General features: G+C 52.4%; 1 protein-coding gene across 3 annotated transcripts in view; it reads left to right on the forward strand.

Annotated features, from left to right (window-relative positions):
* RYR1 (ryanodine receptor 1) overlaps window positions 1-15451 on the forward strand; it is a 148656-nt gene that overhangs the window by 44029 nt on the left and 89176 nt on the right. For all 3 annotated transcript variants that reach the window (XM_054540360.2, XM_063720078.1, XM_063720079.1), the window contains exons 33-44: window positions 483-1095; window positions 4083-4352; window positions 4985-5185; window positions 5531-5642; window positions 7410-7556; window positions 9256-9529; window positions 11123-11237; window positions 11325-11457; window positions 11780-11874; window positions 14030-14165; window positions 14848-15034; window positions 15121-15229. In XM_054540360.2, the coding sequence (XP_054396335.2) occupies window positions 483-1095; window positions 4083-4352; window positions 4985-5185; window positions 5531-5642; window positions 7410-7556; window positions 9256-9529; window positions 11123-11237; window positions 11325-11457; window positions 11780-11874; window positions 14030-14165; window positions 14848-15034; window positions 15121-15229 (2392 nt within the window). The remainder of the gene's footprint in view (window positions 1-482; window positions 1096-4082; window positions 4353-4984; window positions 5186-5530; window positions 5643-7409; window positions 7557-9255; window positions 9530-11122; window positions 11238-11324; window positions 11458-11779; window positions 11875-14029; window positions 14166-14847; window positions 15035-15120; window positions 15230-15451) is intronic.

Consider the following 15451-nt stretch of genomic DNA (forward strand, 5'->3'; position numbering starts at 1 on the left):
ACAACTAGTGTACTCAGACATGCCAGAGGGAGGTTCAAACCCAATCTGGGGGCCCAAACACATCTTGGGAACATCAGATGTTCTACATGGACTCTCAGACTCTTACAAAGTCCCAGACCATCCCAGGGACCCCAGAGGTATGCCAGGGGCCCCCAGATCCCTTAGGGACTTCCAGAACCATTGAAAAACTCCTAGACCCAGCTCCACTTCCCTCACAGAACCCTAAGCTAGGAGGCCACTGGAACTCCCTGCTGCAGGCTTCGACACTCATCTAAGCATCTCTGCCTTTCTGGGGTCTGTGTCTCTGTCTCCCATCTTCTCCCAGGATGGGTGAATTGATAGATGGAATGGTAGGGGTTTGAAGGAAAGACGAATGAATAAATGGGTGGGTAATGATAAAGGAAATGGAGGAAGAGATGGTGGCTGGACGGATGCAGGAGGCTCATTCATCTGTCCCTGTCTGTTTCCTACCTCTGCTGCAGGTGCATGGACATCCTGGAGCTGTCGGAGCGCCTGGACCTGCAGCGCTTCCACTCGCACACCCTGCGCCTCTACCGCGCTGTGTGCGCCCTGGGCAACAATCGCGTGGCGCACGCTCTGTGCAGCCACGTAGACCAGGCTCAGCTGCTGCACGCCCTGGAGGACGCGCACCTGCCAGGCCCACTGCGCGCAGGCTACTATGACCTCCTCATCAGCATCCACCTCGAAAGTGCCTGCCGCAGCCGCCGCTCCATGCTTTCTGAATACATCGTGCCCCTCACGCCTGAGACCCGCGCCATCACGCTCTTCCCTCCTGGAAGGAGCACAGAAAATGGTCACCCCCGGCATGGCCTGCCGGGAGTTGGAGTCACCACTTCGCTGAGGCCCCCGCATCATTTCTCGCCCCCCTGTTTCGTGGCCGCTCTGCCAGCTGCTGGGGCAGCAGAGGCCCCGGCCCGCCTCAGCCCCGCCATCCCGCTGGAGGCCCTGCGGGACAAGGCACTGAGGATGCTGGGGGAGGCGGTGCGCGACGGTGGGCAGCACGCTCGCGACCCCGTCGGGGGCTCCGTGGAGTTCCAGTTTGTGCCTGTGCTCAAGCTTGTGTCCACCCTGCTGGTAATGGCTTCCTCCTGCTTCTCTCTGTCCCATTCTTCTCCCACATTCCCAAAACTCCAGAGATACATGCATCAATCCTCCTGTATTTATGCATCCAACCACCCATTCATTCCCTCCTCTATACATCCATCCACCTTTCTTTTTATTATTATTATTATTTTTTTTTTCGAGATGGAGTCTCACTCTGTCGCCCAGGCTGGAGTGCAGTGGCGCAATCTCAGCTCACTGCAACCTCCGCCTCCCGGGTTCAAGAAATTCTCCTGCCTCAGCCTCCCGAGTAGCGGGGACTACAGGCATATGCCACCATGCCTGGCTAATATTTGTATTTTCAGTAGAGACTGCTGTCACCATGTTGGCCAGGCTGGTCTCAAACTCCTGACCTCATGATCTGCCCACCTTGGCCTCCCAAAGTGCTGGGATTACAGGCGTGAGCCACCTCGACCGGCCTCCATCCACTTTTCTATGTATCCTTCCACCATCTCCCTATCCTTCATTCACCTTTCCCTCCATCTGCTCACCTGTCATCTCTTTATGTTTATTCATCTCTTCTTTCTTCCTATTCATCTATCCAACCAACCATCATTCATCCATCCATCAATCCATCAGTCCTCCACCTGCCTTTCCATCCACCCATTCATCCTATGCATTCATGTGTATAGATCATCTTTCCATCAACAAGTCCATCTGCCTTTCTATCCTTTTGTTCTCCACCCACTCCATTCATTCATTCATGTACCCATTTATCCAAGTTTCAATCTATTTGCCCATCCATCTTTTCATTCATTCATACAGCAGTCCATCCACCATTCCATCTGTTCATCTACCCGCCTACCCATTTATGTATTAATCTATCTTTCCTTCCATAGGTCCAATAATCATCTCCTCCCACCTATGCGTCCATCCATACCTACATCCACAGATCCATCCATTCCTCCATTTCCCACCTACCCTTCATCCATCCATCCATCCATCTCTCCATTCATATGTACGTACACCCATCCACCTACCCACAAATCCATTTAGCCATCCACATCCATCCATCTACCCATTCCCTATCCTTCTATCCATCCCTTGTATCACGTACCCTGTTATTCATAGATCCATCTAACTATTCATTTATATATCCATCTTTTTGGCTTTGTGTGTTTGTTTGTTTTGAGATGAAGTCTTGCTCTGTCACCCAGGCTGAAGAGTGCAGTGGAGCAATCTCGGCTCACTGCAACCTCCGCTTCCCATGTTCAAGTGATTCTCCTGCCTCAGCCTCCCAAGTAGCTGGGATTACAGGTGCCCGCCACAATGCCCGGCTAATTTTTGTATTTTTAATAGAGACGGGGTTTCACCATGTTGACCAGGCTGGTCTTGAACTCCTGACCTCGTGATCCACCCACCTCGTCCTCCCAAAGTGCTGGAACTATAGGCGTGAGCCACCGTGTCCAGGCAAGACAGGGTCTCACTCTGTCACCCAGGCTGGAATGCAATGGCACAATAATGGCTCACTGTAGCCTCAACCTTCTGGGCTTAAGCAATCCTTCTACCTCAGCCTCCTGAATAGCTGGGACTACAGGTGTGCACTACCATGCCCAGCTAAATTTTAAATTTTTTGTAGAGGTGGAGTCTCGCTAGTTTGCCCAAGCTGGTCTTGAACTCCTGGGCTCAAGCAGTTCTCCCACCTTGGCCTCCCAGTGTTGGGATTACAGGCAGGAGACACTCTGCTCAGCCTAATTTTGTTTTTATTTATTATTTTTTATTTTATTTTATTGTGGAAGAGACAGGGTCATGCCCAGGCTAGAATGCAGTGGCATGATTTTAGCCCACTGCAGTCTCAAACTCTTGGGTTCAAGTGGTCATCTTGCCTCAGCCTCCCGAAGTACTGTGATTACAGGTGTGAGCCACCACACCTGGCCCCAGCTTTTCATACACAAACCTATCCAGCCATGTGGCCAACCATCCCCCCCCACCCTCATGGCGATTCACTAATTTATCTATTTATCCACATATTCATTTACTTCCTCATGCATCTATCAACCCATCCATCACCTACCCACCTACCTATACATCATTTATCCTTCTCTCATCCATCCACCCATCATCTCTTCCTCCATCATTTCCTTCATCTCTCCATCATCATCCACTTATTCATCTTTCCTTCAAACCTCTACCATTCCAACTCTCGATTCATCCAGCCAGCCATTCAGTCCTCCGTCCATTCATCCATCTCTCTCTCTCCCCTGCACTCTTCTTCCCTTTCGTCTACTCCCTCTTTACTTCCATATGTTAGCATCTTTTAAACTTTAATTTAATTTATTTATTTTTTTGAGACAGACTCTCCCTCTGTCATGCAGGCTGTAGTGCAGTGGCATAATATCAGCTCCCTGCAACCTCTGCCTCCCAGGTTCAAGTCATTCTCTTGCCTCAGCCTCCTGAGTAGCTGGGAATACAGGTGTGCACCACCACACCCAGCTAATTTTTTTTGTATTTTTGTAGAGACGGGGTTTCACCATGTTGGCCAGGCTGGTCTCGAACTCCTGGCCTCAAGTGATCCGCCCGCCTTGGTCTCCCAAAGTGCTGGGATTACAGGTGTGAGCCTTGCCTCATGTGTTAGCATCTTCATTATGTTGACTGAGAGCTGGTGTATGCTGGGAGCTATGCAGGCGTAGGGTGTGTCCTGGGCCAGAGGACACAGCACATGCTTAGGCTTGGGAGAAAGGACACTCACCTGTGATGGGAGAGGCACTCATATTTGGCTCTGTGGTCTGGGCTGTGTGGGTGGGACACAGGGTGTGGATCTCGGTGGATCTTAATGAGGGTGGATGGCAAGGCGGGGGATGCCAAGGTGGGGGACGCCATACCTACTGTGGGAGAAATTGGATCAGCCAATACAGGAATGATTGGCATGTGCATGAGGGGCAGGTCTGGAGAGTGAGGCCAGGGCCTGATGATGGAGGCACTTGCAGGCCACAGTGAAGAACCGAGACTTTGTCCTGTAGGTGATGGGCATCTTCGGCGATGAGGATGTGAAACAGATCTTGAAGATGATTGAGCCTGAAGTCTTCACTGAGGAAGAAGAGGAGGAGGAGGAGGAAGAGGAAGAGGATGAAGAGGAAGATGAGGAGGAGAAGGAGGAGGATGAGGAGGAAACAGCACAGGAAAAGGAAGATGAGGAAAAAGAGGAAGAGGAGGCAGCAGAAGGGGAGAAAGAAGAAGGCTTGGAGGAAGGGCTGCTCCAGATGAAGTTGCCAGAGTCTGTGAAGTTACAGGTGGGCTGCTGCTTCCTGCTTTTCGGCCTCTGTCCGTCTGGGCTGGGAGACACAGGGTAGGTGGGATGTGAGTCTGGACTTCATCCTCAGGCAGTGGGGAGCTGTGGAAATGCATATGGCAGTGAGCAATGCCGACTTGGAAAGATCTCTGTTTTCCATGGAGATGAGACCATGGAGAAGGCAGTCTTTTTTGTTTGTTTTTTCAGATAGAATTTTGCTCTGTCGCCCAGGCTGGAATACAGTGGTGCAATCTCGGCTCACTGTAACCTCCGCCTCCCGGGTTCAAGCAATTCTCCTGCCTCAGCCTCCTGAATAGCTGGGATCACAGGCATGCACCACCATGCCCAGCTAATTTTTTGTATTTTTAGTAGAGATGGGGTTTCGCCATGTTGGCCAGGCTGGTCTCGAACTCCTGACCTCATGTGATCCACCCGCCTCGGCCTCCCAAAGTGCTGGGATTACAGGTGTGAGCCACCGTGCCTGGTGAAGGCAGGCTTAAGGTTCCAGGCAGGAAATGATTTTGGCTGGACCTGGGCAGGGCCATGGAGAGGGGAGAGAAAGCAAGAGAAGTTTCAAGGAAGTCCTGATGATCTCACCTCCAACTCTCCTCCCGCACGGGTATCCTTCCACAGATGTGCCACCTGCTGGAGTATTTCTGTGACCAAGAGCTGCAGCACCGTGTGGAGTCCCTGGCAGCCTTTGCGGAGCGCTATGTGGACAAGCTCCAGGCCAACCAGCGGAGCCGCTATGGCCTCCTCATAAAATCCTTCAGCATGACCGCAGCAGAGACTGCAAGACGCACCCGCGAGTTCCGCTCCCCACCCCAGGAACAGGTCACCTGACCCTTGACACTGGCCACTTTTACTGTCTAAACCCCAACCTCAACATCTCCTAACTCTCATCACAGAGGACCCTCAACCTCTAAACCTGTGCTTGACCCCTGACCCTAGTGATACATTTATCTCCTACTCTCTGAACCAACCTGACCTCTGAGTCACCTCAGACTGATGCTGACTCTTTTCAAACCTCTGGCCCTAGTCTCCCAAATAGTCTTCATTAACTCACACTTCGACTCATGACCTTAGACACGGACTAACAATTGCATCTTCTATCTCTGATCTCAGAGTTCCTGCTTTGGGAATCTCACACCCTCATTCTAACCTTTGACCCTCCCCTAGATCAATATGCTATTGCAATTCAAAGATGGTACAGATGAGGAAGACTGTCCTCTCCCTGAAGAGATTCGACAGGATTTGCTTGACTTTCATCAAGACCTGCTGGCACACTGTGGTAAGGAGTGGGGATCAGAGAGTCCTCCCCATGCCAACTTTCTCTTGAGACCTCTCCAGAAGTTTCCCTAAGATTTCCTGACCTTAACCCTCTACAGTATTGGTGCTATGTAACTGTTGGTTGAATGAATGAATGAGTGAATGAATGAATGTGTTAGTGAACAGTTAGATAATGCGTGGAAGGATATGTTTATATGGGTATTTGGGTGATGGCTATAAGCCAGATAAATGAATGGGTATGTGAATTGATGGATAGAAGAAGTGGGTAAAAAGTGGCTGGCTGGATAGATGGATGGATGAAGAGAAGGATGGATGGATGGTTGAGAACTGGGTGGAGAGATGGCTGGCTGTGTGGAAGGACAGATGGATGACCTCCATAGTTTCTGATGAGAAGTCTCTTATTGAGATTCCCTTACACATGATGCATTATTTTTCCTTGGCTGACTTTTAAGATTTTCTCTTTGTCTTTGCCTTTCAACAATTTAGTATGACATGTCTAGGTGTAGAGCTCTTTGAATTTATCCTGTTGGAAGTTTGTTGAGTTTCTTGGATATATACTTACTTTTTATCAAAGTTGGAATATTTTTGACAATTATTTATTCAAATACCTTTCTGCCCCTTTCCTCTTCCTCTGGGACTCTCATTATGCATATATTGGTACACTTTATGGCATCCCACAGGTCTCTGAGGCCTTCTTTCATTTTGCTTTTTTTTTTTTTTTTTTTGAAACGGTCTCACTCTGTCACCCAGCAGGAGTGCAGGGGCACAATCTTAGCTCACTGCATCCTCTGCCTCCTGGGCTCAAGCCATCCTCCTACCTCAGCCTCCCAAGTAGCTGGGAGAACAGGTGTGTGCTACCACGTCTGGCTGATTTTTTAAATTTTTTATAGAGTCACGGTTTTGCCATATTGCCCAGGCTGGTCTTGAACTCCTGGGCTCAAGCAATTTGCATGCCTGGGCCTCCCAAAGTGCTGGATTACAGGTGTCAGCCACCGCACCTGGCCCATTTTTCTTCATTCTTTTACTTTTCTGTTCTTCAGGCTAGACAATCTCTATGTCCTACCTTCAAGTTCACTGACTGTTTCTCCTATCAGCTCTAATATGCTGTTGAACCCCCCTCTAGTAATTTTTTATTTCAGTTATTTTATTTTTCAACTCCAGAATTTCTATATTTTAACAGTCTGCCTTTTTATTAGTATTCACTACTGGATAAGTCACTATTATGATATTTCCTTTTGATTCTTCAGACATGGTTTCCTTTAGTTCTTTGAACATATTTGCAAAATTGATTTAAAAGATAAATGTTTGATAGAATGAATAAATGAACAAATACATAAACATATAAAGAAGTAAATGAGGCCAGGGGTGGTGGCTCATGCCTGTAATCCCAGCATTTTGGGAGGCTGAGGTGAGTGGATTGCTTGAGCTCAGGAGTTCAAAACCAGCCTGGGCAACATGGCAGGACCCCCATCTCTACAGAAAAAGATACAAAATTAACAAGGCATGGTGGCATACACCTGTAGTCCCAGCTACTCAGGAGGCTGAGGTAGGAGGATGGCTTGAGCCTAGGAGGCAGAGGTTGCAGTGAGTTGAGCTCATACTACTGATCTCCACTGCAACCGAGCAAGACACTGTCTCAAAAAAAAAAAAAAGGAAATGAAAAACTCCATGCATGCATGCACAAATGCACAAATGAATAAGTGAGTGTGTGAGCAGGTGAATAAGCAAACTGATGAATGACATTTCCCCCATTCTTGACCACTTCCAGGAATTCAGCTGGATGGAGAGGAGGAGGAACCAGAGGAAGAGACCACCCTGGGCAGCCGCCTCATGAGCCTGTTGGAGAAAGTGCGGCTGGTGAAGAAGAAGGAAGAGAAACCTGAGGAGGAGCGGTCAGCAGAAGAGAGCAAACCCCGTGAGGACTGGGGTCACCGGGGAGAGGGCAGGGGTGGGGTGGGCAGCCCCATGCCCGGGGAACCTCTGTGTCCCAAAGAGGGCATGAGGACAGATGCAAGGGAGGGGTAGATACGCAGGAGTGAGAGGGGAAGAGTGGTGGGCAAACTGGAAGCAGGCGCGGTGGCTCACGCCTGTAATCCCAGCACTTTGGGAGGCTGAGGCGGGTGGATCACTTGAGGTCAGGAGTTCAAGACCAGCCTGGCCAACATGGTGAAACCCCCTTCTCCACTAAAAATATAAAAATTAGCTGGGTGTGGTGGTGCATGCCTGTAATCCCAGCTACTTGGAGACTGAGGCATGAGAATTGCTTGAATGAAGGAGGTGGGGGTTGCAGTGAGCCCACATTGCGCCACTGCACTCCAGCCTGGGTGACAGAGCAAGACTCTGTCTCAAAAAAAAAAAAAACAAAGATGCATGCTGGAGGTTTGCCTCCAGAGATGGGGGCTGTAGAACGTGTGTGTTGGACCAGGGTGACACAGCCTACCAGCTTAGTGGCAAACCTCTAACCAAGAGATGGCGGCAACCCTGAACCACTGTGGCTTCCGTGGCCTTGCGGCTTCTCTTTTCTTTCTTGATGAGAGGATTACCATGCTGAGGGATTAGACAAGCAGCTATCATTAATGTTGGGCCAATGTGTTATTTTGCAAATTGTATATTAGCCACATCTAACAAGGACGGATTTCCTGACGTTGGTACAGGTTTTATCCCGCAACATTCAGGAAACTTTTATGGGGCCAACTATGGGCCAGGCACTGTTACCAGGGCTGGGAAATACAGCCGAGGGGGGAAAGTCAAAGCCCCTGCCCACGAGTTTAGATTTTTTCTATTTTTTTTTTTTCTTTTTGAGGCAGGGTCTTGCTGTGTCGCCTAGGCTAGAGTGCAGTGGTGTGATCTTGGCTCACTGCAACCTCCGCCTCCTGGGTTCAAGCAATTCTCCTGCTTCAGCCTCCGGAGTAGCTGGGATTACAGGCGCGCAGCACCATGCCTGGCTAATTTTTGTATTTTTAGTAGAGACGGGGCTTCACCATGTTGGCCAGGCTGGTCTCAAACTCCTGACCTCAGGTGATCCACCCACCTCGGCCTCCCGAAGTGCGGGGATTACGGATGTGAGCCACTGCGCCCGGCCAAATCCACAGTATTTTTATAGAACAAGTGGGATTGTGACATGTGCCTTCAAAGGTGCATGGCGAAGTGCTTCTGGTCAGCTCTGCTATCTTGCAGTTGTACAGTTTATTATTCCTGTTGAAATTTTTAGGAAGCCCTTGTGGGCTGGATATTAGGGCGAACAGAACAGAGAGATGCTTGGGTGAATAGAAAAAAGTTTGCCCGGCTGGGCACAGTGGCTCACACCTATAACCCTAGCCCTTTGGGAGGGCACAGTAGCAGGATCACTTGAGCCCGGGAGTTCGAGGCTGAAGTGAGCTGTGATCGCACCACTGCATCCTAGCCTGGGCAACAGAACAAGACACTGTCTCTAAAAGAAAAAAAGGAAAACAATCTGCTAGAATCTGCCTGCTCCCAGCAGGTGGAGGGCGGGGGTGGTAGTAACTGGGAAAAATTCTGGAACAGGGGGCCCCTTCCACATTGTTCTGGTCCAAGGCCCCGTGTGCCGACCTGCCCTGCATGGTGCTCCAAGCCTTGTGTTGCCTCCTTCCCAGGGTCCTTGCAGGAGCTGGTGTCCCACATGGTGGTGCGCTGGGCCCAAGAGGACTTCGTGCAGAGCCCTGAGCTGGTGCGGGCCATGTTCAGCCTCCTGCACCGGCAGTACGACGGGCTGGGTGAGTTGCTGCGTGCCCTGCCGCGGGCGTACACCATCTCGCCATCCTCTGTGGAAGACACCATGAGCCTGCTCGAGTGCCTCGGCCAGATCCGCTCGCTGCTCATCGTGCAGATGGGCCCCCAGGAGGAGAACCTCATGATCCAGAGCATCGGGTGAGACACCGCCCTGCCCCCTTACTTTGCATATCCCCTTGGGTAATGAATGCCCTCAGGATACAATAACACTCCCTTCCCCAACTAATGGCCCATCCTCTGGGTGATCTCAGTCTCTCGGTGGCTAGCTCACCTCCTGGGTAATGTCTCCTTCCCTTACCTCTCCACCCTCCGTGGTAGCAGCTCCGCTTGCTGTGTGACTCTCAGCAGGACGTTCCCCACCCCCCACCTTTTTTTTTTTTTTTGTAAGACTGAGTCTCACTCTGTCACCCAGGCTGGAGTGCAATGGTGCAATCTTGGCTCACTGCAACCTCCACCTCGAAGGTTCAAGCAATTCTCCTGTCTCAGCCTCCCAAGTAGCTGGGATTACAGGCATGCACCACCATGCCTGGCTAATTTTTTATATTTAGTAGAGACAGGGTTTTACCATGTTGATCAGACTAGTCTCGAACTCCTAACCTCAGGTGATCCACCCGCCTCAGCCTCCCAAAGTGCTGGGATTAGAGACGTGAGCCACGGCACCCGGCTGAGGTTTACCCTTTTTGAGCTTCAGTTCCCTCATCTGTGAAACCGGGTAGGGCCAAGCCTGCTCTGAAGGGTTGTGCTGCGGCTTCAGCGAGCTCATGTGAATAATAATAATTATGGTAGCAGTATTGAGCACTCGGTGTCAAATATATCTCATTCACACAGTAAACATTTATTAAGCACCTACTGCATGCCAGGCATTTCTAGGTGTTTTTGAGACAGGGCCTCACTCTGTTGCCCAGGCTAGAGTGCAGTGGCCCAATCATAGCTCACTGCAGCCTCAACTTCCTGGGCTCAAGCGATCCTCCTGCCTCAGCCTCCTGAGTAGCTGGGACTACAGACACACACCACCATGCCCAGCTAATTTGTAAATTTTTTTGTAGAGGCAGGGTCTTGCTATGTTGCCCAGGCTGGTCTTGGACTCCTGGGCTCAAGTGATCCTCCTGCCTTGGCCTCCCAAAGGGCTGGAATTACAAGGCATAAGCCATCATGCTGGGACAACATTTGACAAAGGGCAACATGGCAAAGATCTCTGCCCTAGAGGAGCCTGCCTTGGGTGCACACCTCAGTCTCCTTATGAGGGAAACAGGGACCCTTCCTCCCACAGTGGCTGTAGAAATTTTTATTTTTTTATTTTTTGAGATGGAGTCTTGCTCTGTTGCCAAGCCTGGAGTGCGCAATGTCTGCTCACTGCAACCTCCGCCTACCAGGTTGAAGCGATTCTCCCACCTCAGCCTCCTGCGTAGCTGGGATTATGGGTATGCGCCACCACGCCTGACTAATTTTTGTATTTTTAGTAGAAACGGAGTTTCACCTTGTTGGCCAGGCTGATCTCGAACTCCTGACCTCAAGTGATCCTCCAGCTTCGGCCTCCCAAAGTGCTGGGATTACACGTGTGAGCCACCGTGCCCGGCTGGCTGTAGGAATTGAGTGAATTCAGGTCTATAAAGGGGGTGGTGCTAGGCACAGAGTGAGAGGGTCAAGAATGCCAGCTGCTGTCACAGTGGTGGCTATGGCCTTCTCTGGACTTGGGCCCCTGGTGACCCGGCACACTCTGCCCATGCACAGGAACATCATGAACAACAAAGTCTTCTACCAACACCCGAACCTGATGAGGGCGCTGGGCATGCACGAGACAGTCATGGAGGTTATGGTCAACGTCCTCGGGGGCGGCGAGTCCAAGGTGAGGGCCCAGGCGGGTGCTGGGGAGCTCAGGGGAGGCAGCCACAGAGGGCAGGCCCTGACCGCCGGCCCACCCTGCCTGTCCCAGGAGATCCGCTTCCCCAAGATGGTGACAAGCTGCTGCCGCTTCCTCTGCTATTTCTGCCGCATCAGCCGGCAGAACCAGCGCTCCATGTTTGACCACCTGAGCTACCTGCTGGAGAACAGTGGCATCGGCCTGGGTGAGAACCCCCGAGCCCAGGGGCTGTCCCCCAGAACCCACTCCTGGCATCCCATCCAGGCCTGCCCCACTTTCCACCAGCTCACTCAGTCATTCAACAAACACTCCCTCTCAACTCTGGCTTTGGCCCTGTAATGAGTAATGCTGGGGACACAATAGTGACCTCAATAGTGACAGCCCAGAGTGGTCAGAGCTTGGATGAGGGAAGTACAGACCAGAGGAGGCACCTGATCCAGGTTGCAAAAAGGGTGGTCAGGGAGGGCTTCCCAGAGGAGGTGAGACAAGCAGGAGTGAGACGTTCTCCTCACCTCTCACCCCTGCAGGCATGCAGGGCTCCACGCCCCTGGACGTGGCTGCTGCCTCCGTCATTGACAACAATGAGCTGGCCCTGGCATTGCAGGAGCAGGACCTGGAAAAGGTGTGGAGGGCAGGGCTGGGCCCCGGGCCTAAGGGAGGAAATCGGGCCGCTACCCGGCTGCTTGGGACACCTGCTGTTCCGAACTCATTCTAGGGGGCAATTCTGGATGGTCCAGTGCCCAACCAGAAGGAGACTAATTTGCAGGGAGACAACAGCACCCAATTGCTCATTCATGGGATGCTTCCTGGCTGTGGGCAGGTCCGCACTCCATGCTTCCCATCTGGGGGCAGGTCTGCAGTCTATGCTTCCAGGCTAGGAGCAGATCCACACTCTAGCTTCCTGGCTGGGGGCAGGTCCGCAGTCTATGCTTCTGGGCTGGGGGCGGATCAGCACTCTAGCTTCCCGGCTGGGGGCTGATCCACAGTCTAGGCTTCCAGCTAGGTGGCCTTGGCACATTTCTTGGCTCTCTGAGCTTCCACTTCTGTGTACAGTGGTGAAATGCGTGGGCTCCAGAGTTCAGCAACTTTGCTTCTACTCGTCTCGCTCCCTGGCTGTGTAGCCTTAGATAAGTGACTTAGGCTCTCCAGACCCCTGTTGTCTCATCTGTACAATGAATGTAGTCATAGAAACGACTTCATGGAGTCTTTCTGAGGATTAAATGAGTTAATCCAGGAAAGCGTTTGTAAAGGGGCAGTCAGTAACGTTAGCTGCTGTTATATTATCATTCAACAAATATGTAGTGTTCACTTACCATATGCAAAGCAGTAGCAATATGACAGTCAAAAATCCCTGTCCGGCCAGGCAAAGTGGCTTACGTCTATAATCCCAGCACTTTGGGAGGCCAAGGCAGGAGGATCACTTAAGCTCAGGAGTTTAAGACCAGCCTGGACAATATAGGGAGGCCTTGTCTCTACAAAAAATACAAAAATTTAGGTGGGTGTAGTGGCACGTAACTGTAGTCCCAGCTACTCAGGAGGCTAAGGTGGGAGGATTTGATAGAGCCTGCGAGGCTGAGGCTGCAGTGAGCTATGATCACACCACTGCACTTCACCTGAGGGACAGAGCGAGACCCCTTAAAAAAAAAGTGGCCAGAGAAAGCTTCATTGAGAAAGTGACATTTGTGTAAAGCTCTGAAGGAAGGTGACAGGTCAGGTGGGCCTCATGGGGAAGAGCATTCTAGGCAGCGGGAACAGCCAGTGCAAAGGCCCTGAGGCAGGAGCAAACCTCATAAGTTGGAGGAACAGCAGAGAGACAGCTGTGGCTGGAGCAGAGGCAGTGAGGGTGAGGGCAGGAGGTGACAGGTGGGTCATGTGGCATCTCATCGGTCACAACAAGGGCTCTGGCTTTTACCCTGAGTGAGAGGAGGCCAGGATTCTGAGCAGAGGAGGGACGTGACCTGACTCAGGTGTTCACAGGGTCCCTCTGGCTGTGTGTGGGGAACAGATCGAGGGGAAGGCAGAAGGACAGGAGCACAGGGAGGAGGCTCGTGTCGTGGTCCAGGTGGGAGACGAGGGTGGACAGAACCGCTACAGGAAAGGGGTCTGGATCCAGGCCCAAAGAGAAGGTTCTTGGATTTCATGCAAGAAATAATTCAGGGCGACTCCATAGAGCAAAGTGAAAGCAAGTTTATTAGGAAAGTAAGGGAATAAAAGAATAGCTCATCCATAGACAGAGCAGCCCCAAGGGCTGCTGGTTGCCCATTTTTATGTTATTTCTTGATGATATGCTAAACAAGGGATGGATTATTCATGCCTCCCCTTTCTAGACCATGTAGGGTAACTTCCTGATGTTGCCATGACAGTTTACAAATGCTGGTGGGAGTGCAGCAGTGAGGACGACTAGAGGTCTCTCTCGTTGCCATCTTGGTTTTGGTGGATTTTGGCTGGCTTCTTTACTGCAACCTGTTTTATCAGCAAGGACTTCATGACCTGTATCTTGTGCCAACCTTCTATCTCATTCTGTGACTTAGAATGCCTTAACCATCTGGGAATGCAGCCCAGTAGGTCTCAAGCTCCTGTTCAAGATGGAGTTGCTCTAGTTTACAGGCCTCTGACAGGACCAGGGCTAATTGGCCGAGGGATCAGAGCTGAACCAGACTGAGGAGCTACAGGGCAGGGCAGGGCAGGGCAGGGCAGGGCAGGGCAGGGCGGAGGGCTGAGCCCCAGGAGGAAGGTGGCATGGATCTGGTCTCTGGCTGAGCCCCTTCTGCCCCCAGGTTGTGTCCTACCTGGCAGGCTGTGGCCTCCAGAGCTGCCCCATGCTTGTGGCCAAAGGGTACCCAGACATTGGCTGGAACCCCTGTGGTGGAGAGCGCTACCTGGACTTCCTGCGCTTCGCTGTCTTCGTCAACGGTGAGGATGGGGTGGCAGTGGCAGAGCGGGAAGTATGGAGTCACTGGTCACACACCTCCCTCGAGATGACTGCTTGCACCCTGAGCCACAGGTGGGGTCCAGGCAGGAATCCCTTCCAGCGGGCCTGGGGCTGGCAGAGGCCTGTGTTACCCCTGGAGGTGTTGGGTCCTGCGGCTGGCAGTGTTGGATCCTGGGGCTCGCAGGAGCCTGGTATTACCCCTAGAGGTGTTGGGTCCTGTGGCTGGCAGTGTTGGATCCTGGGGCTCGTGGGAGCCTGGTATTACCCCCAGAGGTGTTGGGTCCTGGGTCTGGAGGGAGCCTGGTGTTACCCCTGGAGGTGTTGGGTGTTACACCTGGAGGGAGCCTGGTGTTACCCCTGGAGGTGTTGGGTGTTATCCCTGGAGGTGTTGGATCCTGGGGCTCACAGGAGCCTGGTATTACCCCTAGACGTGTTGGGTCCTGGGGCTGGCAGGGGCCTGGTGTTACTCTTGGAGGTGTTGGGTGTTACCCCTAGAGGTGTTGGGTCCTGGGGCTCTCAGGAGCCTGGTATTACCCCTAGAGGTGTTGGGTCCTGGGGCTGGATGGGACCTGTGTTACCCCTGGAGGTGTTGGGTCCTGGGGCTGCATGGGGAGGTCTCAGATGGTGGCTCATGAGACCCCCTTTCCCCACGCGGGTGGCCAGGCGAGAGCGTGGAGGAGAACGCCAATGTGGTGGTGCGGCTGCTCATCCGGAAGCCTGAGTGCTTCGGACCCGCCCTGCGGGGTGAGGGTGGCTCAGGGCTGCTGGCTGCCATCGAAGAGGCCATCCGCATCTCCGAGGACCCTGCGAGGGATGGCCCAGGCATCCGCAGGGACCGGCGGCGCGAGCAGTGAGTCTCCCAGCCCCCTCCTCAATAGGGCAACGCGCCCTCCCTGGCCCCTGGCTGCCTCCCCAACCCACCCACCTTCCCTGTAGCTTTGGTGAGGAACCGCCTGAAGAAAACCGGGTGCACCTGGGACACGCCATCATGTCCTTCTATGCCGCCTTGATCGACCTGCTCGGACGCTGTGCGCCAGAGATGCATGTAAGACCCTGAGCCAGGGCAGGATGGAAAGGGAGGGCAGGCACAGCCGCCTTGAACGCCTCATGCAGGCACTTGGTGACACAGAGTGAGCTCCCATACATGGGTGGTCCTGGACTAGCAATGTTGGGGACACAACAGTGACCAAGACAGCCCCAGGGCCTGGTCTCACAGAGCTCCCAGTCCAGTGGGGGAGACAGACAGTGACACCCAGAGTGGTCAGGG

Source organism: Pongo abelii, chromosome 20 (assembly GCF_028885655.2).
Source record: "Pongo abelii isolate AG06213 chromosome 20, NHGRI_mPonAbe1-v2.0_pri, whole genome shotgun sequence".
NCBI lineage: Eukaryota > Metazoa > Chordata > Mammalia > Primates > Hominidae > Pongo > Pongo abelii.